The 21,741-nt window shown below is 45.4% G+C and overlaps 1 protein-coding gene across 1 annotated transcript in view; it reads right to left on the reverse strand.

Annotated features, from left to right (window-relative positions):
* Window positions 1–9,934: 9,934 nt before the first annotated feature.
* Window positions 9,935–21,741, reverse strand: part of TRMT9B (tRNA methyltransferase 9B (putative)) — a 39,683-nt gene continuing 27,876 nt past the window's right edge. Inside the window, exons 3-4 of the mRNA XM_072123917.1 lie at window positions 16,196–16,369; window positions 9,935–13,382 (exon numbers count right to left, since the gene is read on the reverse strand). Of these exons, the coding sequence (XP_071980018.1) occupies window positions 12,388–13,382; window positions 16,196–16,369 (1,169 nt within the window). The 3' untranslated portion in view covers window positions 9,935–12,387. The remainder of the gene's footprint in view (window positions 13,383–16,195; window positions 16,370–21,741) is intronic.

Consider the following 21,741-nt stretch of genomic DNA (forward strand, 5'->3'; position numbering starts at 1 on the left):
AGGTTTGTAAGGGCCTCGTAGGAACCAACCAGGGCACCAGCCAGTGCAGTAGCTGCATTACCCATGTCTATATCTATCCACCACTGGGCATATACTAGCTGGGAAGCCAGGTAATAGAGATACAGATCCGGGGCAGCCAGTCCACCCCTAGACTTGGGTGCCTGAAGCAGCGCTAAACTGAATCGCGGAGCACTACTCTGCCAGTAGAAGGACCTGAGAATGCCGTCTAAGCGTTTAAACAAGCTCTTAGGAAGCAGTATAGGACAGGTATGGAAAAGGTATAGAAATTTGGGGAGGAAGATCATTTTGAATATATTAATACGCCCGTATAGGGACAAGGGGAGAGTGGACCAGGCTTTTAGGCGCGATTCCGTTGCAGCTATCAGGGATGTGATGTTTAACTCCGTATATGCCTGGACCTTGCGTGACACCTGGACTCCCAGATATTTAAAGGTGGACACCACCTGGACTGGGACGGGGAGGGAGTGTACCCCTATATCTGATAAGGGAAAGAGGGACGATTTGTCCCAGTTAACCCGGAGACCTGAGAACCCCCCATAGCATTCTATCAGGGACAGAAGGGATTCCAGAGAGGGGCCCACATCCCCAAGGTATACAAGTGTATCATCAGCATAGAGAGATACCTTTTCAATGATAGAACCTCTAGCAATGCCCTTAATGCTATCAGAGTGACAGATCGCCACAGCAAGGGGCTCAATGGCAAGTGCGAAGAGGAGGGGAGATAATGGGCAACCCTGTCTAGTGCCCCTGGCCATAGGGAGAGTAGGTGAGATATTAAGATTGGTCCTTACCCTAGCCTTAGGGTCGTTATACAATAACCTAACAAGTGCTGTGAAGCGAGGGCCAATACCCAGCCTGGGCAAGAGGGTCCACAAATAGGGCCACTCCACAGAATCAAACGCCTTACAATTGTCTAAGGATAATATAAACCCAGGGTCCGAAGACTTCTCTGCCTCTGCTATATTCAGGTGTAGTCTTTGTATATTTATGTCAGTTCCCCTCCCAGGCATAAAGCCTGTCTGGTCCGGGTGAACCAAGGATAATATTACTTTATTAAGCCTTGTTGCCAGAATTTTTGCAAGTATTTTAACATCTGAGTTTAGGAGGGAAATTGGACGGTACGAGTCAGGATGCAGAGGGTCCTTACCAGGCTTGGGAAGAACTACAATAAGGGCCTCTCGCATAGAATCAGGGAGGGAACCACTGTCGAGCACATCGGAGTACAGGCTAAGGAGATGGGGGACCAGAGTCTCACAGTTATCCCTATACCACTCACCTCCCAGCCCATCAAGTCCAGGTGTCTTACCGGGGGGCAACGATTGGATGGCCAGTTCCACCTCCTCCGCCGAGAGCGGGGCATCAAGCTCCGATGACTGTGCCGGTGTGAGCCTCCAAAGTGGAAGACTGTCAAGGAATCTGGAAATCTCGACGGAAGAGGCGGACAATCTGGAGCTGTAAAGAGAAGAGTAGAATTCGTGGAAAACCATGTTTATGACCCGGGGTTCTGTGATCAAGGCTCCACTACTGTCAAGGATAGAGGGAACGGAAGCACACGGACGTTCAGCCCGCGAGAGATATGCAAGCAGCTTCCCATTTTTATCTCCGAATTCAAAGATGGACGCTTCCCTGGCTTGCAGGCGCTTGCTGGTGCGCTCCTTCACTACAGCTAGATGGTTCCTCTGCGCCTGAGCCCAAGTCTTTTTATTCCCCGGAGTAGGTTTAGCTAGGTAATCCTTTTCTGCAGTCACCAGAGCGGCGGTCAGCCTTTTCTCCTGCGCATTTAATGACTTCCTATGGCCAGCTACACCTGACATGAATGCTCCCCGCACTGAGGACTTGTACGAGTCCCAGACTAGAAGAGGATCAGGATGAGTTGAGTGTACATCCCAGAACTCGCTGTGCGCTGCCCTAACAGTACTCTGGACCGCTGGGGATAGGAGCCAGGCCGGGTGCAGGCGCCATAAGCGGGAGTCGCTGGGGGGGCCTATAAGGAGACTGATGAGCAAGGCGGAGTGGTCTGATGCACTGCGCGGGCAATAGGATACTTGATCAACGTGCTGCATCATATCAGGGGAGACAAAGGCCAGATCAATCCGAGAGAAGCTCTTGTGCACAGAGGAATAGAATGAATATTCTCTCTCTTGAGGATGTTTACTACACCAAACATCGGCGAGGTCTAGAGAAGTGAGCCACTCATTCAGACTGACCGAGCCTGTGTCTAGGCCGCTTGTGCGATCCAGGGAGGGATTAGGGACTGCATTGAAGTCACCAATGCAGAGGATCGGACTAGGAGGCATAGAAGCAAGTTTACTGGAGATTAGGTGCAATACAGCTGGGTTAAAGGGAGGTGGGACAGAGACCGACACTATAGTGAAAGTAAAGCCCCACAAGACACAATGTATGACTACGTACCGGCCAAAGTGGTCCGGCGCTACCTGTATGACCTCTATAGGAAGCGCTTTGGATATGAGTACGGATACTCCCCTGGCGTAGACAGAGTAGGAGGAATGATAACCTCTAGCCACCCAGGCCCGCTTCAGAGAGAGGACCTTCTGACCCGTAAGGTGTGTCTCTTGGATACATACAATGTGAGGGGCCTGACGCTTAATGACGTCTAACATCAGGGCCCTCTTGAATTTGGAGTTGAGTCCCCTCACATTCCAACTCATTACCTTAAGTGAAGACATCTTAGCGGAAGGGAAAGGGGTGTGGGGAAGGAGACGTGAGCAACCAAGCATTCATCCTTTCATACCACAGAGACATAGACAGACAGACAACAGTGAGCATAACAAATATAACCAGAACTGTACTAACAATCCCAAGAATATACACCCCCTGTCTAACACCCTAACAGCAGTAGTGCAGACCTATACCCAATAACAATCAAAGAGTAGAACAGTGGTCCCTAACTCAAGACAAACTTACACCATTTGTCCCGGGACCCCTAACCCTCAGAGTATATATAAACAGGAGGTATTTAGGCAGCCATGTTTAAAGAGAGCAAAGGAGGGGATAAGGGAAGAGTAATATGTAGAGGGGAGCGGTAAGAGGATAGGGGAGGGGGGGGAGTAGGTACAAAGAAGGGGAAGGGGAGGGGAAAGAGAAATAAGTGCCATATGTGGCGCACAGGCCAAATTGTCCAAAAGAGATAGCACATCAGTTATGGGGCACCATATACGAGGCGTGCGCCCCAATGTAAAGCAATATTAGAAAATTAGAGCAATGATTTAGGACCCCTAAGCATCAATACAGGACTAAGTCCAGCAATGTCATAGCTCATCAGATAAAAGGATATATGAGTCCAGTCACTCAGGAGGTGCGGTCCTTGCAGCGGGAGCCCGTGGAGCTGCATCAGCCCAGTGAAGTGCTTCGGTTGGGCAGGTGAAGAATCGAGTCTTCTGTCCGTCCACAATTCGGAGCTTGGAAGGGTACATCATGGAGTATTTATACCCCTTGTCACGGAGACGGGCACGGACCTCAGTGAATTGTGCGCGTTGTTTCCTGACGGATGCAGAGAAATCAGGGTAGAAGGACACTCTGCTGTTGGCATAGAGAATTTCTCCCTTGGTACGGACAGCCCTGAGGATAGAGTCCCTGTCCCTAAAGTGCAGCAGCCGGGCCAGGAAGGGTCTTGGATTGCCCCCTGGAGGGCCAGGGCGGGATGGCACACGATGGGCCCTTTCCACTGTGAAGAACGGGGAGAAGGTATCTGCAGGAAGCAAATTTTTGAGCAAATTTTCAAAAAAGGATACAGGGTCAGACCCTTCCACTTTTTCAGGGAGGCCAACCACTCTGACGTTGTTCCGTCGCAGGCGGTTTTCGAGGTCGTCCGCTCTGTCGATGGATGCAGACATTTGGCGCTGAAGCTCTCTGATCTGTGTCGGCATAGGCCTCTGGACATCTTCCACCTCAGATATTCTGCGCTCAGTTTCGGTGATTCGCTCTTTAGCTTTATGGACATCGTGTCTTAAAAGAACAAAGTCCTGTCGCAGCTCATCCACCTTGGTAACCAGTTTGGATTGGCATCCGTTAATGGCCGCCAGCACCTCTGCAAATTTGCGGTCCAGCTCAGTGGCCGCGTCAGACGGATCAGCGCCCTCTTCATAGCTTACAAGCTGTGGCGGGCTCTGGGAGCCTTCAAAGAGGGAGGGAGAGGAGTTTGGGGACCCCTGAGGAGAGCAGGGCTGTGTGCGGGAGAATCTCCCCAACTTTTTGGCAGCGTTCGACTGTATCTGTGCAAGAACGGCTTGGGATGTGGAGCATTCCTGCGCGTCCAGGGGTTCCAGGGACTGGAATGGATGATCTTCATGGACGGATTCATCATCCGATGGAGGCGCAGACACCCCGGACGCTGCTTTGAGCAATTTAGCCGTCTTCCTCCGGTTACCCATGGCGTCTGGGCAGAGGGGGCCAGTGATAAACAATCGAGGAGCCTAGCATCCAGTAATTAGCAGAAATAGAATCAGGGCCCACGCAGGAAATTGCAACGGCACTGCAAGGGTTAATATAAAACAGAACCCGGGCAGGGGATCACTGGGAGTATGGAGGACTCAGTGCTGGGCTGCATAGCTTGGGGTCCCCAGGTGAGAGGTGGGCAGCAGCAGGGGAATTACTTCCCTACCTTACTCCTGGCTGCAGTCCGGCAAGGGAGAGGTTAACCCTGCGCGCCTAGGCCTCAGGCAGCGCAGGGGAGTCCAGTATAATGGCGCCTCCGGCAGGCTGCAGGGCTGGCTGGAGCGCTGCCGCGATCCTACAAGTGGGTCGGCGGCTCCGTATGTCCAGAGGCGGGGGGGGGGTTTCCCTCACCGCACCAATGTGTAGCCGCGATGTCGGGCGGCTATGGTCCCGCCGCCGCGCGGGGCACGTGGGAGGCTGCAGGAGCTGGAGTGCGGGGGGACCGCACGGAGCCGGAGACCTCCGCGATACCGGCACCGGAGTGCGAGGGCAGGTATCCGCGGCACCGGGGAACAGGCTGGAGGGGGTACAGGTGGAGGATGGCTGCCTAGGAAGGGTGATAGGGTGCCGGGTCCTGGGAGCTCCGCGGCGCACGTCCTCCTAGTTCGGCATCAGGCCACGCCCCTCTTGCTCACAAACCATTAACACACGAAGGTGGAGGCATGATACAGGGTTTAAGAGTCTGAGCACTTGCCTAGTTTGGGAAAAACACTGGGCACTTGAATCAACCACTGGGCATAATATATAAGTTCGCTACTCCAAACTTTTACTAGTTTAAAGGGGGGAAACATGGAACAGACTCCTTTAAAATATTAATACTAAATACATAGAAGTCTTTCCAAGAGTATATTGATACCCCAGTCATACATTCCTATTGCTGTGTTCATACATATAAAATAATGCGTGTCTATGACTGTGAATGTCAGACGTGCTATGACCAGTCCTGAGGACCCTCACATCCAGCGAGTGTGGGCAAATTCACCAGCAGATAAATGTTTCACTGATGACTGAAGAAAGAATTTCTGTCATCTGTCTGTCCACAAATATGCAGCCATGTCTGTCTGAGAGCAGCCTTTTAGCAGCAATAAAAGGCAATGTAGAAAACACTGAACACTTGACATGATGTCAGCTCCATTTTCCAAAAAAAACAACAACCCTCTGTGGGGGCAGAATGACTTCTAAGATGTCGGGGAATGAGAAAGTTAATAGTGACAAGCAGCAGAAAGGTCAAGTTCTCTGTGATGAGTGGAACTTTCTTGAATATCTCAGCTCTTCTGACAATCACTTTCAATTACCCGTATAATCCAGGTGTTACTCTATCAAGCCCCAATGGGTTAAGGGTTTCTGAAGAAAGCATTTGGAATTGGCGTGACAGACATCTGGAGATACTGAAGCCTGGATCCCAGTACAGTCACATCCATTTAGCAACCATTGTTCTCACTGTTTAGGAGTATAACATTCAGAGAAAAGTCACACATCACGTAACTATTGCCGTTGTCATCAGTCATACATTCATGGCCATACGTTTTGAGAATGATACAAATGTTAATTTTTACAAAGTCTACTGCATCAGGTTTTATAATGGCAATCTGCATATACTCCAGAATGTTATAAAGAGTGATCAGCTCAACAGCAATTAATTGCAGAGTCAATATTTGCCTAGAAAATGAACTTTTTCCCCCAAAACACATTTCAACTTCATTGCAGGCCTGCTTTCAAAGGAGCAGCTAACATCATTTCCATGATTGCTCCAGTAACACAGGTGTGGGTGCTGATGAGGACAGGGCTGGAGATCAATCTGTCATGATTAAGTAAGAATCACACCACTGGACACTTTAAAACGAGGCTGGTGCTTGGCATCATTGTTTCTCTTCTGTTAGCCATGGTTATCTCTAAAGAAACACGTGCAGTCATCAATGCACTGCACAAAACTGGCCTAACAGGGAAGAGTATCGCAGCTAGAAAGATTGCACCTCAGTCAACAATCTATCGCATCATCAAGGAATTCAAGGAGAGAGGTTCCATTGTTTCCAAAAAGGCTCCAGGGCGCCCAAGAAGGACCAACAGGCGCCAGGACCGTCTCTTAAAAGTGTTTCAGCTTTGGGATCGGGCTACCAGCAGTGCAGAGCTTGCTCAGGAATGGCTGCAGGCAGGTGTGAGTGCATCTGTATGCCATGTGCAGCGGAGATTCTTGGAGCAAGGCCTGGTGTCAAGGAGGGCAGCAAAGAAGCCACTTCTCTCCAGAAAAACATCAGGGACAGACTGATATCCTGCACAAGGTACAGGGAGTGGACTGCTGAGGACTGGGGTAAAGTCATTTTCTCTGATGAATCCCCTTACCGATTGTTTGGAACATCTGGAAAACAGCTTGTTCAGAGAAGACAAGGTGAGTGATACCACCAGTCTTGTCTCATGCCAACTGTAAAGCATCCTGCAACCGTTCATGTGTGGGGAGTCTTCTCAGCCAAGGGAATCGGCTCTCTCACAGTCTTGCCTAAAAACACATCCATGAATAAAGAGCAACTTCTCCCAACCGCCCAAGAGCAGTTTGGTGACCAACAATGCCTTTTCCAGCATGATGGAGCACCTTGCCATAAAGCAAAGGTGATAACTACATGGCTCAGGGAACAAAACATAAAGATTTTGGGTCCATGTCCTGGAAACCCCCCAGATCTTAATCCCATTGAGAACTTGTGGTCAATCATCAAGAGACAGGTGGACAAACAAAAACCAACAAATTGTGACAAAACGCAAGCATTGATTGTGCAAGAATGGACTGCTATTAGTTGCGACAGAGCACTACAATAAATTCTTTTTGCGGTCATAATGGGGCAGATTTTTCAAGCTTTCTGAAAGTCAGAATATTCCTAGTTTCCCATGGCAACCAATCACAGCTCCCCTTTAAAATATTCATGAGCACTGGTAAAATGAAAGCTAAGCTGTCATTGGTTGCCATGGGCAACTAGAAATATTCTGACTTTCAGCCAGCTTGATAAATCTGCCCCAATATGTTCATCCATATTAGGGCCTGTGATAAATGTGACAGGTGGAGGGGAGGCCTTCTACTAGTACCACCTTCGACCAGCCTCAGCTTAACATTGGCCTAATTGAGCTAGATTGTTGACAAACACAGCATGTGACTCGGCTTCAAAGACTTCAGCAGACAGATCGACTCCAGGCATATCCCCCCCCCCCCCCCACACAAAGGGCCATAAACTCCAAAACCATTAAATTGAATAGGGACAGTTATGGGTACATCTTACCAGAAGAATCAATACATTTTTGGATTCATGATATTCAGGTGATCATGCGGCTGCGATTTCTGGAACTCTAGGATACTCTGTTCCAGAGATATCAATATCTCTGGATAGGACCATAGAAAATGGGTCAGGTTTTGGTATCAATGGGATACACCCCGGATCCAATGATACTAGAAGCTATGGCTTCTCCAGGTCTCTAGTTGTAGTCACAGGTAGGAGGGACCCATGACTCCTCCTGTTGGGTTGGCAGAGGTGTGTCTGCACCTGATATATTCAGGTTTCTCTCAGCCAACATTGTCTTTCACCTGGGGGAAATCTTACCATCAACAAGCGCAGGATAAAGTGTGGACTATCCATCCCCATTAGGGCCACACACACAAAGGTAACTAACTTACTGAACTGCTGTTACTTATAGTGCTACCTTGTATTTTGTGTAACCGTATATTTCCCAACTGTATATATTGTTTTGTCTAGTGTGCCCTTAAGGCAATTAAATATAAAACTTAACCTGCGTTGCTCTTTTATCTCGATCATGAATCTTACGTCCGGGTTTCTCGCTTATATACATGCTACTGGGTTGGTTCCTCACCCTATATAATCCCGTTACGGACCAGGCTTATATTAAAGGAGAACTTGTGGTAGCTTAAAGGCTGAGAATATTCTGTCTCACTGCGGCTAGTGAGAGGGATCTTATAGCCATTCAGGGCTGTGATTTATTGTTGTGCCCTATCCGGAAGTTGTGTGGACAACTTTGAATCAGTTCCGGCGCCTCTCAGAACCTGTGTGTTCTGGGAGTGTCTATAAAAGGATAACTAAGTGACCTTACCCTTCAGGGGTCCGGAATGTCGCGGCTTCCTTCACAGGGCCTGTGGGCCACATCCAGCCATCCCTGAACGACCTGTCTGAGTTCAAATTTGAGCTCCTTTCCCCATCATTAAATATGATGCAATTAGGTCCTCCATATTTAATTGAATCTTTGTAATGTTTTAAATAGTTTTTTTTTTTAATGTAAGGATAGGTTATATACTGAATACAGTATATAGGTATTGAGTAGAACTGAGTTAGGGATATTAGTCCAGCCCTCTAAGACCATTCCAATTTCCCATGTGGCCCCTTGTGAAAAGTAAATGCCTACCCCTGATTTGAGTTATAAACCTCTATTGGACATTATACCACACGTCTCTGAAATCCGTTCATATGGATGAAACCTTACTCCTATTTTACTCTAAGAGAGTTATGGAAACAGTGTAGTAAACCCCTGTTTTGATGTTTCTGTAACTCCTGACTCAGCCGTCCGGAAAAGATCTGTGAATTCTCATTACTGTATACGCCTTTAACTTTCCTGTACCCTAGACCGACAGAAATGTTTGTGTAATATACTTAATTGTGTGTCAATTTTAATAATCTACTAAACCCAGACAATGTCCTGGAGATCTGATATAAAAAATTGTTCATGTAGGAACCTAATCTAGTCCTTATCATTTCATTGTTTTTATGATGCTCTGTGCCAGGTCTGCTCCTAATTTTCACTGAGTAAAGGGCAGTAGAGTAGATCATTCACATGTGGTCAACGTATTGTATTGTTTGGTCAAAGGAAAAAAGTGAAATCTTAATGGAGTGTTCCCATTTCAGCAAATAATTGTTATTGTTTGTGTAATGAAAAGTTATAACATTTTCCTATATACTTTCTATATCAATTCCTTTCAGTTTTCTAGATCTCTGCTTGCTGTCCTGCAATAGAAATCTTCTACGTTTAATTCCATTGGATATAAATCTGACCATGGTCACACAGGTGCTCGGCTCATTAGTATCATAGAGAGTAATTAGAGCCGTGTGTAATAATGAGCCGTGCACCTGTGTGACCATGGTCAGATTTCTGTCCACTGGAAGTAAACATAGAATCTTTGTTTTGAAGGACAGCAAGCAGAGATCTAGAAACCAATGAAGAATTGATACAGAAAGTATATTGGAATAACTTTTGTATAACTTTTCATCACACAAACAATAATATTAAATTACTGAAATGGGAATAACCCTTTAATTTAAAACAATTTCCCCAGAATTGGTCCTTATGGTTGAAGATGTGTTGAGTTTGTCTAGTAGGTATATAACAATGCAGGGAGTTATATTTAATACTGATGCCAATATAAACCATATTTGCCTTTCATCATTCCAAAAAAACTCACAATCCTCTGAAATCTTTTACCACAATGTATATTTTTAGAATCTAAGCAGTATACACTGAATGAGCTCATTTATTCATTCTTTCAAAACATTTTTCCTTACATTACGAGTTTCAATTTGAAACAATCAAGTTGATTGTATGAGGTGAAGGTTATACATCTACACATACGGCAGAATACATACACAATGATCTGTTCTATGAATATGTTATCATTTACAGAAGACACATCACTATATTACTGATAGGAACATGAACAAACTGTACACAGCAGCATTTTTATTGCATTGTCAACTTTAACAAAACATCAACATTTTTATTGTGGTCAATAAATCCCTTTTTTTCATGTGGAAAAGTTGATTTGTTGGAATTTAAAAATCTCTTTGAAATACCCCAGGTATAAATGTCCAGGGTATCTCCTTTGCATGTAGTTTGCCCTGTGTTGGCACGGAAATTAACTTATTGACAGGTAAGAATTGTCATGGGATCACCAACATCAAAGTCAATAGTATCTGCTCAGTAAGGCCTCATGTACACAACCGTTATGGTGGTCATGATCGGACAGCAAACTCTGTGGCCAGATCACAGCCCCCATAGAGATCTATGGTATACAGACACAGTGAGGTGAGCACACAGTGGGGCACATTTACTAAGAACAGGGCACTAAATACAGTTTGCCTGTAAATAGTACAGAGTGCGCCAGATTCAAAATGTCTGGCTCTTTATGAATCTGGCGCCCCCTGCACTGGCCTGTCACAGTGCACCACTTTTTTTTTGGTGCACCTTTAACATAGGGCGTGCGATACACTTCTATCAGACTTCGCATGATGAATCCGGGGCACGGTCCAACTGAGCACCGGAACGCCCTCTAATTTGTGTCGCATGATGTCTAGAGCAGCTGCACTAGGAAAGGGCCCCGTGCGACACATTTGTGATGCGGACACTTTGAACCTAAAAGAACGTGCAAAGTCTGACAGAAAACTGGCGCACAACCCTTAGTAAATGTTCCCCAATGTCTCACCGCTCCATGGCCTAGCTGGACGGCCGCTGTGTAAAATATGGGACTTTCTATGGAGAGGGCATATAACCAGGCAAGCACACAGCCGTCTCCATGAAGCCTAACAAGTAACGTAACCCAAACATTTGGGTCTAGAAGTGTTTGGACTATTGTAGAATTTTCCTATTTTAGACTCACAATTTTAATTCAAAAGGAGTTTCAAATCAGTTGCAAGACGATGTTTTCATCAGTATTAATAATCAATATCAGAGTAATGGGGGTCTAATATACAATATCCATCAGATACTATGGAAATTGTGCGGGCTATTGCACAAATGTTTCCATGATCAAAAACAGAAGGTCTACCGAACCCAAGTGTGAACCTAGTTCTACTAATAACACCAATTTCTGTACATCTACTAAAAGGGGACTATTAACGACCATCATGTAATGTCTTTTCCCATAATCAATATTGCTTCAATATCCATTTAAACAATATATGTTAAAAAAAATGAATGAGAGTATCTTTTATAATAGGAAACAAGAATAGTAAAAAAATACACTAATAAAATTAGTTAATGGCTAATTTGTATAAAACATTGGTTTCAAGTATTGTTGTTTGCACATGTAAGAAATAAAATAAATAACAACATCACGATAATTGCAGTAAAGAATTGTAAACGGAAATACAATAAAACTCAGTACCAGTTAGACAAGATAGCGGGCTAAATTTTATTTTGCAGTCTACGCCAGAATTCTGCCATAGACTGCACATAAACTGGTTGCACATGTATAAGTGATTGACCTAGTATAATCCCTGGCACAGAAATGAGCGTTCCTGTGTGTACTCGCTCCTGCCGTCACATTGGGGCTTATTTATTAAGGGTCCCGCGGCCGCATTTTCGTTGGGTTTCCAGACTTTTTGGGGATCGCGCAGGGGATTGTGTTGCACGCGAACGGATTTTGGCGCATCAGCGCTGGCTTTCATGTGACAGAAATCGGGAGGGTGGGCCGTCAGACCATCCGACGGATTCTGACTAAGCGGTGATTTAACATTTAAATTTGTGTAGCATCCAATGCACTTACATACACTGGGAAGAAGATGGTGAACTCTGGTGGACCTGATCGGGGAAGCGACACAAGCAGGGTATCAGTGCGCAATCTTCTTGAATCATGGCAGATGTGGATTCCGGTGGACATTCCGGATCGGGGATCGCGCAGGACCGGGTAAGTAAATGTGCCCCATTATGTTGGCAAGTCCAACAGAAATGTGGCGCATGACCCTTGAACGGAGTGCACCAGAAAATATCTGGTGTACACAGTTCCTGCACTTTGGGCGCGTGCAGCATGCGCCACATTCATGAAGACCGTGATCCGGTCATCATGAATGAGTTGCCCGCTGCCCGGTGGTGCGGTTTGCCTTACTATTAATGTGCACCATTATGTAAAAAGAAAATACTTGTTGGATAAGATCAATTTTTTTCTGCAATTATAAACCAGTTACCGTGGTCATAAGAAGAACTTATAACGCTAAGTTCTGGTACATCGTTTTCCAAGAGAGTACGTAATTCTCCTTCACGGAAAACGTGATAATATCGCATGTACGCCTTTGAGTCGAAAGCATCTGGCTCTTGGTCACTGGCTGCCACAGTCTCATCCAAAATTGAGTCACTGGACTCTGTGGTGGAAGTTCTTTTTAAGATTTTCTTTTGGGAACCTGCGTCACCTTCACTGCTACAAATACAAGTACAGTATTGGGCATCTGGCTGAAAGCTTTGTTTAATGTCATTCTGAACCAAACCAACGTGTCTCCCATTTTCATTTTTTGGATCTAAAGCTAGAAACCATTGATGCTTTTTGTGCGATTCGCTTTTAATAAAAACCTCATCATCATCAAAACTGTGCTCCTTTAGTAAGAGCCTCTGGTGTCCAAGGTCAAGACTACAGTGTCGGGAAGGTTGCACAGACACCGCACTATTCACCCAGCCACTTACAGGGCTAAGACACTTCATCTTATCTATCTGTCTTCTCAAGGTGGACTCATCAAGGGATCTGGAGAAGAACCATGAACGTATAGATCTTCCGATAGCACTGTAGAGTCTACTGTCATCACTGGGGAACTTCATGCAGCACGATTCACTAGCTTTACAGGTGCTGCTGTTGTGCAATTGCTTTGCATCAAAAGTCTGTTTCAAGTTATGCAAGTTGATACTCTCTGACTCTTGAATCAACGTTTCGACAAGGTCTGGTGACTTAGTATTGGAATTCACTTTATTTTCACCTTCTTGGGTCCGTCTGGGCAGTAATTCTTTGTTCCATGGCACAAATACATCTTGTTTTTCAAACCGACGGCTTTTTTGTTCCATTGCCCATACATATAGCATGATCTGACCGCCGGGATGCAAAATTCTCGCCATTTCTTTTATTGCACGAATTCTTCTTTGCTTTGTGGAAAAATGATGAATCACTGGGGATAAAATGGAAATTTAAATTTATTATCAAAGAACCATTTAAAGACGGGGCCAGTATTAAAATAAGAAAACATATGTCATGTTCAAGTTTTTGTGTTTTCTGTAGGCATACAACAAGATTAATAAAATAACAACATACATAAAATATATATTTTTAAATTTGTGTTCCAATATCATACAAATAAGAGCTAAAAAAATTATGGAAGGATCTGGTTTCCCATACGTATTTAGAGTTCCAATTTTATTTTTCTGTAAAGAGAGAGACTGATGGCTCCCTGCCAGCAGCGTATGGTGAGTCCCGGGGAGGGGCAGCTGCAGACAGTGTGCCAGTGTCTCCTCATGCATTTGTCCTCTCCTCCACAACATCCCCCTCCTGTCTGCTCAATGCACATTGCAGGAAGTGGGGAGGGAGCTGCAACAGTGTGGGTGAGAGGAGACTGACACAGACACACACAGGCTGCAGCTGCTCCCAACCTCCAGGACTCACCACATGCTGCTAGAAGGGAGCCAGGTAATGTGAATTAAACTTATATGAACTACTGAAATGATTCATAATACTGACAAAGGCATTATTAAAATCTGCACAGGCTATTGGAACCTGCCACCAGCTAAAAATTACATTCCTGAAGACAGGTTTGCTTTAAAGCAAACTTAGTCAGACAATGCATGGACATCCACCAGAGTCATATATGCTGTTTGCATGGATTCACTTCAAGACAGTCTTATTGGATCCAGGTTATGCAATTTGTATTACTGACACAAATCTCATCCTGATTCTTGTGATGAGGCTACTTCAAGTAAAAAGACTTGTGAAAAGGATGGGATTTAAGACAATATTCTGGACTGTATTACATGGACACGAACAGCAGCAAAGTGTTTCTCCACTTGAGCTCCAAGGATTTCAATTTATTGGTTATATCCTCTAACAGAGTCCTGTGTATGGCAGGGAATTGTCTACACGTGCATGCTAGTTTTCTGGCACACAAGCATTGATTTAGTTGCAATTTCTGGATCACTTTTGAACCAAAAGCAATATTACAAATCTAAGTGCAGCAATCACGTCACGTCACCTCTCAATATGCTAAACGACCACTGAAAAAAAAACTGTAAAAAGTATTATTTATGTTATTGAAAGATAAATGCATTGTCATGAGTGGTCCCTGCAACCCCTCATGCCAGCAGCATGTCTGGCTTCTACCAGCGGTCTCCTTGCTCCGTCGCACACATACCCGCCCGCTAGGAGGTGCACCGGCTTTCTGCGATTTAAAGGCCAGTGCGCCAATAATTAGCGCTGGCTATCCGCCTTCCCTGTTAATTTCCTGGCCCCTTCCTTTGTCCCCTGACGGATCTTTGTGCCTCGTGCCATAGAAAAAGCTTGTTCTTGTTCCCTTATGTCCTGCGATTATTTGGTGAATTCCCGTTGTGACCCCGGTTCCGTTCCTGACTACGCTTCTCTGCTGCCAGCCCTGATCTTTTGCTGTGCGGTTCACTTCGATCCTGTGCTGCCTGTCTTGACCTCCTGTCCTTGTCCACAATTCTGCTCAACGACATTTTACTTCGCCTTGGCTGCCACCGCAAGCAAAGTGGCAACTGTGGACCGACCTGCTGGTATCCCGGTGCAGCAAATCCAACCAACTTTGTGGCAGGGTCTGGTGAAAACCGGTTGCCACTTAGATTCCGCTCCCAGGTGTCGGCTTACGCGATCGCTCACGGTGGTGCATGCATTAATCATGCAAAAAAATCATGCAAAATATCTGAGTTTTTATCATTATTTACAGACGCATACATGAGCAATACACAAACCTAATAATAAACAGGTACATATGAGTCATTACACAAAAGGTTGCTTGTCTCTGATGACATTGTAATCTTCCCTAACCTAATTACTAAGAAAATAATATCATTTTTAAAGGAGTTGTTTCTTGTAATAAGAGTTTTATTAGGATACAATCACAGCGGAAGATCTTTACTAATGCAATTTACATATTATGCACATTGATGTAATACATAATGAGCAGTTCTGCATCTACCAAGAGGTCAGTTGAGCTTTTGTCCTCAGGCGTCAGTTTGCAGTAAATCAGAGGGGCCAGAATGTGTTATCGGAAGTCCTGATAACTAAGGTTTCCTTAGGGTCATTGTATACTGAAATATGGGCAGGGGGCAGTTACAGTATATAGGATGGGAACAGGGGTATCATATAATAAAGAATCAGTGTTAACATTTTATAGAAGCAGGGACACAACCGGGTGTGGTATAAAGAATCCGGCAAAGGGTGCCATGGTGGGGCACATTTACTAAAAAGAATGCAAACTATGGGGCATATTTCGTAGCATGTTGCATGTTCCGCATCTTGATGTATCGGGGCAGCCGGCCGTGCAGCGTTTATCCTACACCAGGCAGGGCCTGGTGTAGAAAAAAACGCAGCCAGCAACTTTTTACATATGAAAAGTGCCCCCCCCCCCTTCACGCCCCACTGGCGTGAAAGTGGCGGATCGGGGCAAATAATGGCAAGTGCTAGCAATAAGCTAGAATTTGCGATTATTTCAGGGCCCCTGCGCCACGCCAGTCCTGCTAAGTATGCCCCTATATGCAGTTTGCCTGTGTAGTGTGCATGGTGCAGATTTATAATTTGTGCAGCACGTTCTTCATGAATCTGGTCAAAGTAAATACCTTTTTATAATAAAATGTGTCACATTTGGGTCTCTTTATCTTATGCAAACTGCAAAGCTTGATGTGTCAGTTGTTAATACACAGTTTGCAATGTGCAATGATATACAGATTAACTCTAGGAGACATATCTCAGACTTACCTCCGACAGAGATGACAGTGTCAAAACAATTGTCCCTAAAAGGGAGATTCAGGTTGTCACATACCATTACTTCAAGGTTGTTATTTCTACCAATTTCCACTAAAGGCTCACAGTAATCGCAGCCGAGATTGTAGGTGTTACAGTTCACACTGAGATACTTTCCCGTACCACAACCTGCAATGACAAAATGGCGTTTTGCTTAGAAAAATCCCAGCAGGCACTATTGTAGTCTATATTGTGAACAACAAAGACTTGAAGACTCCAAGAGACTGCGGTTTCTGAGGATCCATCAGTCAACTTCATCTGCATATATACAGGCTGCAACTAAAGGCAAACTATGGGAAGTTTGCTGCTGATTTTATACATATGTGTGAACCCATCCTAATTGTTAAAGGGGTTGGCCACTTCATGTTTTTTGTAATGTGTGTGTGTGTATGTGTGTCAGTTGTAGTTGCCTAAGGCTAAGGAAACCCTTTAAGAGAGACATTTGAAACTAAAATTTATTTCACAAAATAATAGTAAATGGGATGATAGCTTAATAATATAATATACTTTAGTAAATAAATACATTTATGTGTTCCAATTTTTCTCCCCTTCTTCTTCAATCTGTACAATCTGTACACCCAAATGGCTGAGAGATATGAAGGGGCTCCGTAAAGTCACTTAATATACCATTATAGAAGTGAATTATCAGGTGAAATATTCTACAGGTTTGTAAGGAGTTAAACTTTAGCATCCTCTCCATATCTGTATGTTGTATATGGACTTCAGAGCAGTTTTCAGAAACACAGTGCACTGCGGAGAAGAGGGATGGGAAAATAGAGCACAGAAACATATTAGCCCATTTAATTACATGCCCCATCGGATAGTGTATGATGAATTTTCCTTTCTAGAATTCCCTCTATGTGGAATCTCACCCCTTAAACCTATGAAAAAAATCTCCTCGCAAGCCATGTGAAAGTAGAGTCATAGTTGCCTGAGATGAGTCAAGTTTAGAGGCTGCAGGTTTTATAGTACCTAGAGACACCCTTTTGGTGTCATATAAAGATTAGAATCTCTTCTTTCAGCTCTCATAAGGCTTGCTATTCTGTGATCTATCAACTGCAGCAGTGAATGTAAGAACCTTTAACAAAAATGATAGGGCAGCTCACTCACAAAATGTGGTATGAGTTTCTATAGGAAAGGAGCAATGCATTTGCATTGATAACCTTCCACAACATTTTAAAGGGAAACTGTTACGTGGAATGTCATTTGTAGCTGGTGACATGTTTCAATAGCCAAGCATTCTGAATCATTTCAGTACTTTACAAAACCTTGTTTCACATTACCTGGTGGCTGCATCAGCCTGTGTGTGCTTGGGTCTTAGTCTCCTCCATGCATTTTTCCTCTTCATCACACCACCCCCTCCCTCCCTGTGCAATGGACATGACAGAAAGAGGGTAGGGAGAGGAATGAGAGGAGAAGAGACTAAGACACCGGCTACTGCAGCTATACTGCTCTCTCCACACACTGCTGGAAGGGAGCCAGGTAATGTGAAATATAGTTGTATAAAGTACTGAAATGATTCAGAATGCTGGCAAAGGCATTTTAAAATCAGCAAAGCAAAAGCTATGGGAACCTGTCAGCAGGTAAAATGACATTCCTGGTGACAGGTTAAATTTAATGATTTACAGATTACTGGAAAATACATTATAATGTTCACAGACAATAAAATATGTGACCACACTACATTACGGATTGAAATGTTGTAATTATTCACAAAATTACTTACTTCCTTTTAAGGTCAATAATTTCAGAAATTCTGAATAGTTTAAATTGCTAGACTAAAAATGTATTCATCTACGCATTCATTAGCGGGGTCTGTCTCCTCGGCTATAATTACCACTCTTCTAAGTGTTCCTTTCACTTGGTATTGTGTAAGAAACCATCGCTCATTCTTCATGCGGGGAAAATCGTGCTTAGTAAAGTGTCAGCTCAGCGCTGTAACATATCGCAACCTATTTTTATCTATTGTCTATTTCTGTCATTGTTCAGGGGAGGCTGTTATTAGTCAGTGCTGGAGTCAGCAGGGCTCCTAAATATAGGTACAAAACCTTTACTAAAAAAATACAGTAAGAAAGGTTATTAATAATTATAGGAGGTAGGAATTCATGTGTGGGAGGATATATTATTAAAATGGCACACAAGGTAAGACAACTTTGGCACAACTGGTGCAACTTTTGTTTCCATCTATCAACTTTTGACTTCTTCCTGTACAGATGTCATCACCACCTACATCTCCGCTAGTGAATCCTTCAGATTGCCCGTTGAGAAAGAGACAGGTGATAAGGGACATTTCAGAGATTTTGATGTGTAGAGAATTTGAGAAAAAGAGATTTTATTCCTTGACGGCTAAATTTCTCCATAGCTGTTTGTAATTGGTGTCTGAGAACTGGTCTTGAAGCGATCAGTGACTTTGCAAGTGCAAGTTTACAAGAAGGGGGGGGGGGGGCGACAGAGGGAACTCGCTGTGATTGAAAGACAGAGGGAAACAGAGACCAGTGTTTCACAGACCACACCAAAGTATGACTGACAAAAGTTTCGATTCCGGACGAGCCCAGCTCAAGGGGGCGTGCTTCCACTTGCTGGGAGGAGACATTACTGAAGTGACTAAAGTGAGTGGCCATATTCTAATAGGGGGGCGGTAACTAACGAGGACGTCAGCAAGTACATCCCCCCAGACAGCTTCTCTCATTGTCAAACCCTCCCCTGCTAGCCCAGTGATGATTTTAACCCATTCACAGTCAAGAAAAAGACCCAGAAAGAACAGCTGGATACATGTAGGATGGTCCATGATCTCCAAGCTGCCAATGAGTGTCCCACACTGGCAGCAGTCCCCGAGAGTGACAAATTATTCACTGTTATTGATTTGGCAAATGTTCTACTTTTTGTGCCCCTGCATGAAGATTGCCAGTACCTATTTGCTTTTATCAGTTCAGTATTCCAGTATATCTGATGCAGATTCCCACATGGGGGGTAAAACTCACCCAGCCAGTACCCCACGGCCCTACAGGGAGTAGACTGACAGACTAGCCCCTTACTGGATGTTCTCCTTATCAGTATGCGGATAACCTACTGTTTTTGTTTCCCAGGATGCATCCATTGACCTTATGTGTTTTCTGTTCCAGAAGGGTTACAAGGTTTCCAGAGACAAACTCCAATACTGCCAGGAGAAGGTGGTCTTCCTAGGCCACTGCTTCTCAGCCACAGGCAAATACCTGACAGAGGGAAGAAAGCTGGCAGTCCAGAATGTGCCCCTGCCCTGAGGCCCTAAGCCTCTTCACCTGTTTCTAGGACTGACCAGCTCCTGCAGGCCTGGGATAAGGTCTGCTGCCTCCAGCCTGATGTTGCCCCTTCATAAACTGAATTGCCTCTTCCCCATTTGCCCTTAGTCAGGAGGCAATTGATGCATTCCATAGCCCTAAGCTGCATTCCTGTCTGCCCCGGCCCTAGGCACACCCCACTGAACCAGACATTTTATTTTATTTCGCTTTGAGTATCCAGTCCATGCCACAGGTGTCTTAGCCCAGAAACATGGTGGCCTCCTCAGTGGCCCACTATGAGGCCCGGTTAGACTCAGTCGTGAGGGGGGCCCCTCATGTGTCAGTAGCTGCAGCCAGCAATCTGCTCAGCAAGGCCAGTGAGCTGATCCTAGACCCTAGATCACTCAGTTACAGTGCAAACCCCACATACCTTGCACAGTGTCCTCACCCAAGTACAGCCCAAGCATCTGAGCCAAGGCCAGACAGCTCAGACTCCAGTGTGCACTCCTGATGCCCCAGGAGACACTGATAAGGTGCACAGCTCTGAATCCTGCCGTTCTGTCACCAGTCTTCCAGGATTCAGAGGGGGGGAGAGAAGGGTGATTAACGCAGATGTTGAGTTTTTTTCTAATAGATGGCTCCAGGTCTGCAGGAGAAGACAGACGGTTCTACACTGGATATACAGTGGTCAGTGGCGCACATGAGGTAGTATAAGCAGAACCACTCCCTCCACACAGGTCAGCGCAGGAGGTGAAGTGACGGCACTCAGGGAAGCGCTACAGCTGGTGGAAGGTAAAAGGGCAAACATCTATACTCAAGGTATAGTCCTGAGGTCTAAACACGACTATGAACCCATATGGAAGGCTAGAGATTTCCTCACCTCTGCAGGGACCCCCTTTAAACATGGCATGCTGGTTATAGAGCTCATGGATGCTCTCTTACTTTCACAAGAGGTGAGGATAGTAAAAGTAAAAGCACACACAATTTGGTGACTCTACAAGCCAAGGGCAAGGATGTGACTGACGGGATGGCGAAGGCAGCTGCACAGATGGAGCCCAGAGACTGTCCTGAAGTCTCAGTGGTGAGTTTTGAGCTAAAAGTTTGATCCACAGGTGTTCCAGTCCCTGGTGGCCCGAGAGTCATCAGAAGTGAAGGAAGTGTGGAGGAAAGCTGGAGCCCAGATGCCGATGGGACCTGGATGCTGGGAGAGAGGGTGTGCCTGCCCAGAGCCCTGCACCCGACAGTAAGTCAAGTAGCCCACAGACACACACACATATCCAAAATGGCCATGCTAGTGCTCATAAACCGCAAGTGGTTTGCCCGGGCGTTACTACCCGTCACTAGACTAGTGAAAGCCTTTATAGTCTGTGCCCGCCACAACCCGGGTAAGGTGGAAAAGACCCCACAAAAGGTGACACCCAAGTTGCTGTATCCCTTCCAAAGACTGCAGATGGATTTTATCCAGCTACCAAAAAGTGGTACATAGGAGTACGTGCTTGTGTGCATTGATCTCTTTCCAGGGTGTCCAGAAGCTTCTCCCATGACCAAGGCTACTGCCAGAGCTGCAGCCAAGAAGTTGGTGAGTGAGATTTTTCTGCAGGTTTGGACTTCCAGAGGCCATAGAGTCCAGTTGCAGAACCCACTTCACTGGACAGGTAAAGATCTGGAACCTTGTCCCTCCTGGGTGTAGAACAGGCGAGTGCTTTCCTGCTGCCCACCATTCAGTTAGGACCACCTCCAACAGAAAGATGGGATTGCCCCCTTTGAAGTACTTTTTGGCTGTGCACCTAGACTAGGCCCCTACTTCCCCACAGACCCTATAGCTGATGGCAGGAAACCAGGCGGAATATGCCACACAGCTGAGCCAGGCCTTGGAAAAGGTCCGCAAAAGTGTTTCCGATTCCTTTTTCAGATCCAGACAGAGACCTCAGCATAATCTGAAGCCTGGAGACTACGTGGTGGTAAAGAGAGTCTGGAGCCTCGCTACGACGGTCCTTTCCAAGTCCTGCTGACCAGTGCCACGTCTGTGAAGCAGGAGGGAAGTCAGCACGCTTCCCACACTTACTATTGCAAACTTACTTATTCTTCCTGCTAGCTGGTCTTTTCTGACTGACTGTATGCTCAGGGACACCCCAACCATGAGTATTATTGTATCTGTAGGGCTGACCAGGATACCCCCAGGGTAGGAGACTTTACCTACGGTTGGTGCAACAAGACAATGACCTTCTATAACAGCACAGGTAA

Source organism: Engystomops pustulosus, chromosome 1, assembly GCF_040894005.1.
Source record: "Engystomops pustulosus chromosome 1, aEngPut4.maternal, whole genome shotgun sequence".
NCBI lineage: Eukaryota > Metazoa > Chordata > Amphibia > Anura > Leptodactylidae > Engystomops > Engystomops pustulosus.